Source organism: Macrosteles quadrilineatus, unplaced genomic scaffold, assembly GCF_028750875.1.
Source record: "Macrosteles quadrilineatus isolate MER2022 unplaced genomic scaffold, UCM_ALF_1.0 Scaffold_2__2_contigs__length_208266976, whole genome shotgun sequence".
NCBI lineage: Eukaryota > Metazoa > Arthropoda > Insecta > Hemiptera > Cicadellidae > Macrosteles > Macrosteles quadrilineatus.
In genome coordinates this window covers 129,300,353-129,304,753 of record NW_026542595.1, presented here as the reverse complement: position 1 = coordinate 129,304,753, position 4,401 = coordinate 129,300,353, and the positions used below count along the sequence as shown (strand labels likewise).

General features: G+C 32.8%; 1 protein-coding gene across 1 annotated transcript; it reads left to right on the top strand.

Annotated features, from left to right (window-relative positions):
* Window positions 1-239: 239 nt before the first annotated feature.
* LOC128985451 (peptidoglycan-recognition protein LC-like) lies at window positions 240-3,177 on the top strand. The gene is made up of 4 exons (XM_054404939.1): window positions 240-330; window positions 778-1,004; window positions 1,818-1,945; window positions 3,006-3,177. The coding sequence occupies exons 2-4, from the start codon at window positions 778-780 to the stop codon at window positions 3,110-3,112; spliced, it is 462 nt and encodes a 153-aa protein (XP_054260914.1). The 5' UTR covers window positions 240-330; the 3' UTR covers window positions 3,113-3,177.
* Window positions 3,178-4,401: the final 1,224 nt, after the last annotated feature.

Below are 4,401 nucleotides of genomic sequence, written 5' to 3'. Positions count from 1 at the left end.
ACGATTGAGGTGTCATTTAAGCTTATGACCTAGTGGAGCTTTTCTTTAAGTGTTATGTAAAATTTTTAAAACTAAATAAAATAATTGATTTGAAAAAAAATATAGTTCTATTATATTTACATTCAAACAGTACAGTGATTAAAATGGCATTTTCTCAATGGGTTATCATTTGTAGTAAGAAATACTTTACTCGCTGATATCAATGGAATGTGAATGTGTGAAATTTCACGTGGGCTTTAACTAAAATAAAATTTGTTGTGATCGATAATCAACGAATGTGAAATTCTAGTATAAGAATATTTTTGTGTGTTGAAAAAATTCTATGTTAAGGTAAATATTGTTTAGTAATTAATTCTGTAACAAATTTACAGTTATAACAATTTACAGTTTTTGGAATTTTCTCTGTAACCATTAGGCGTACAACAATGCTTGAATAGTTCGCTGCATAAAATAATTTGTTTTTAAAGCTCTACAAAATTGTATTGAGTGTAAAAAATGTAAAAATCAATTTTTACTCATAAAACTGTAAACCCACCCATAAAACTCCCTTACCATTGTATGTTGATTCTGGTTTGCGAACTCATTCAGATAAAGTGATGGTTTACAGTTGATTTTCATATCGAACTCATACTGTATACACTTTAATTTAAGCGGATGGTGTTTTTCTCCTCCGGGGGACATCCAAACCAAAAATTAATCGGCCCCACGGACTTTACTGTACAAGCTTCTTAAATGGGAAATATGCTAACAGATTGTTCATAAATACGTTTTTTTCAGATGCAACTCCGCTTCTTTGGCAGGCATGAATGGGGTGCCAAGAACCCGTTAAGAGCTCACCATGACAGGGCGCACACAAATTACGATTTGCAGATTCCTGTGAAATGTGTCATATTCGGATACACACAGAGCCAACCATGCTACGAAATTGAGCATTGCAAACAATGTATAAGGGATATACAGAAGAGAAATATGGAAAAATACCAGCTGCTTGATATAAGATACAAGTCAGTTGATTTTTGTTACAGTAGTAAAATCACGGCCACCTTTAACTCCAGGCCGCGGTGTTCGACGTGGCAACACTGTCAGTAGTGCTGTTTACAAAACGAATAACACGCGAAACGATAGGGCGTCACCTGTCTGCCATGTTAGCTTATTGGACGCCTGGCGCTAAGCAGCACTACTTGCGACGTTGCCAATTCTACCACGCCGCGGGCTGGAGATAAAGGTGGCCGTGAGTAAAATAGATAGTTCTGAACATAGTTAAATTGAAACGTTAGATTTTGCAATGGTTTAAACATACTCAAATATTAACCATATTGTTCAGTTGTAAAAGATTTTCAGTTTCTAATCGGCTTATGTACTTTGTAGGCTTTAGCGAATTTTCACATAAGGAATAAGCTATCACAGTAGGTTTCATGGTAAAACCTATACCCGGGACTGATTTACTAGCTCACTTTGAGGTCCCTTGAGGCCAAAAACACCTTCCGTTCAAATTCATATATATTTCGAATTTCACGTATATATGAACGTATGCACGAACCAGCAATTTAATTTTAATATTTCAGGAATTTAACATTAGGTATGTTTTTTTATTGACACATATATATGAATTTGAACGAAGGGTGTTTTTGGGCTCTGAGGACCTCAAAAAGAAAAAAGTAAATCGGCCCCGGGTCTAGGTTACCATGAGACCTACGGTAATAGCTTATTCCCTATATAGGAAATTCGCTGAAATGTAATAACATTGCCAATAAGGCGATTTCTTCTGTATCGTTAAGTACAAATCCTAATATTACTGAAAGCTTCGTATGTTTTAGTTTCCTAATTGACTACTTAGGAAACAAATATATTGGCAGAGGATGGAAAACGATGCCCAGTTTGCCTAAAAAATATCGACAATATCAGAGGAAGTCTTTATACGTTGGTTTAATCGGATTTTATAACGGTGAGTACCAGTATCTTTCCTATTTCACTTCAAAAATAGATCTTTTTTACTGATCTAGAACTATCATATTTATGTCAAGCTAAAGTAATGCAAAGTGACGAAATTTGATATTGGTTGTTCATTGTGTACATTTCATGTGATTTTCTGCAATCGATAATTTATTTTTTCAATACGTTAGGATAATTTACAATTTTGTAACTTGATTAATCGTCGAATACTCATTAAATGCGATTAAAATTGTCTTCAATCAATGTAAATACTGCTATAGTGTGGTTATAGTGTAAATAAACTCATCGCAGACCTTTGAGACTGTTGATTTAATATCTTCAATCAGATGTTAACTATATTAACAGGCCAATTCCTAACACCGTGAGTTTCTTATTATTTCTATGAAAAACAAACCATTATCAAATTTTATTCTAAGCCCCCCAAGGCTCTTTTGAGTTAACCCATTTTAAATATATTAATTATTATTTAAATAAAAACTGCAGGAGAATCTAAAATTTAATTTTAATTTATGACCATTCTTATTCTTTAATCTTTATAGTTTTAAGAATCGAAAAAAATATTAACGTTCTGAATAATATCATAGACAAATAGAATTGATTTGTCTATGATAATATTATGATTTTGGTAGCTGACTAAAACGAAGTAAAAAGAATATTTTTGATCTAAAAGACCCAATTGAGATTATACCGAATGGTAGTGCTTTAATTGTTTTTACAATAGTAAATAACTTATTTATTGTCTAATTTTCTCTAGTTTGCGTTCCAACCCCATTACAAATAGACAAGAGACAATATTTATTTCATAATTAAATAAATATATAACAAAATATATCACGTCTATGACTTTGCAAATATGAATATCACAGTCAATCAACTCAAACTAATAGGCCTTATATTCCAACCCTGTACGAAGGACGGGTACTCTGCTAGTACAAAACATAAGTAAAACTACAATTTACATTGTATCACTAATTGTTAAATTTTTAAATTTCTGTACAAACTATTTTATAATTGTTAAAAGTTTTTTTGTTTTATGAACATTTTCTTTTTAGCCCAATCACCACCTTCGCCAGAAATGTACAAGGCCAAGGAACAGCTGTTGAAAGCAGGTGTTCGAAAAGGAGAAATATCGCTGAAGTTCCTTGAATTTAACATTTAAATGTTTTTCTCTGAATGATAAATACTGTGTTTTGTACACCATGTTCTGTACACTGTGTTTTGTGCACTGTGTTGTGTACACTGTGTTTTGTACACCATGTTGTGTACACTGTGTTTTGTGCACTGTGTTGTGTACACTGTGTTTTGTACACCATGTTGTGTACACTGTGTTTTGTGCACTGTGTTGTGTACACTGTGTTTTGTACACCGTGTTGTGTACACTGTGTTTTGTGCACCGTGTTGTGTACACTGTGTTTTGTACAATGTGTCCCATTGACTCAACACTAATTAAACACTTGCAGGGTAAGTTAAGCTATCTCCGGAAGCAAAAATAGTGTTTGTCATGTATCATGGAACAATGTAATTATTGTATAAATTTTGCTTACCATAACCTGAAATTAATTCATCCTGATATTTATTTATTTCTTACGTTATTTAAATATATAGTTTTTTCATGTAAGTAATTTATCACTATCTTAAGGAAAAGATGAAGCCAATATCGATTTATTATGATTTATTTAAATAGAGAATTATAGTTGTTTGAATTATATTAAGCCTCTGGATTATGTGTATGTAGGCCTACAAAAAGAAAAAATAGTTTGATCTATCGCCATTTAATTTATTCACTCAATAAATAATAAAATGACTAAAATCAAAGATTTGTTCCTACAGTCACCCGACAAAGTTAGCTTCCTTGTACTGTTTATAGTACAGAAAGCTGCTAATTGCTGCATATTTATACTTTGCCGTACGGTTTATACTTTATCGTACGGTTTATACTTTGCCGCACATCAGGATTCCAACGAAACAACACAAAACAGCGTGGTTCTATTATGCACGTAATCCGTGTACGCTTGGAAATAGGTTGGCAACACTTAAAGATAACAATACTATGAGCAGCTGATTGACTGTTATAACTACGATTTAACCTGTCATTTCGTGTTTATAGTTTCGGTATTTCTAAACTTTCTGGACTTTTCTTTTAAACGTTTTAAAACATTCCTACGATCTTAATAAACAAGAAAATACCTTTAAAGCATTTTTTTAGGTGCGGAAACCACTTCAAATTACAAAAACATACGGAACTATATTCTCAAAACGCGGAGCACATTTCTTGCCGAGGAAAATTGCGGAGTGATACGGACCGGGTACTACTTTCTCTAGGGCACCTATTTGTGTTGCCAGCTGAACCTAAAAACGTGTTGTTTGTATAGTGTTTGAAAGACTAATTATTTATATGCTTTATAGTGACTGTAGGAAAAATATATTGTGTAACACGAGTGCAAAAGG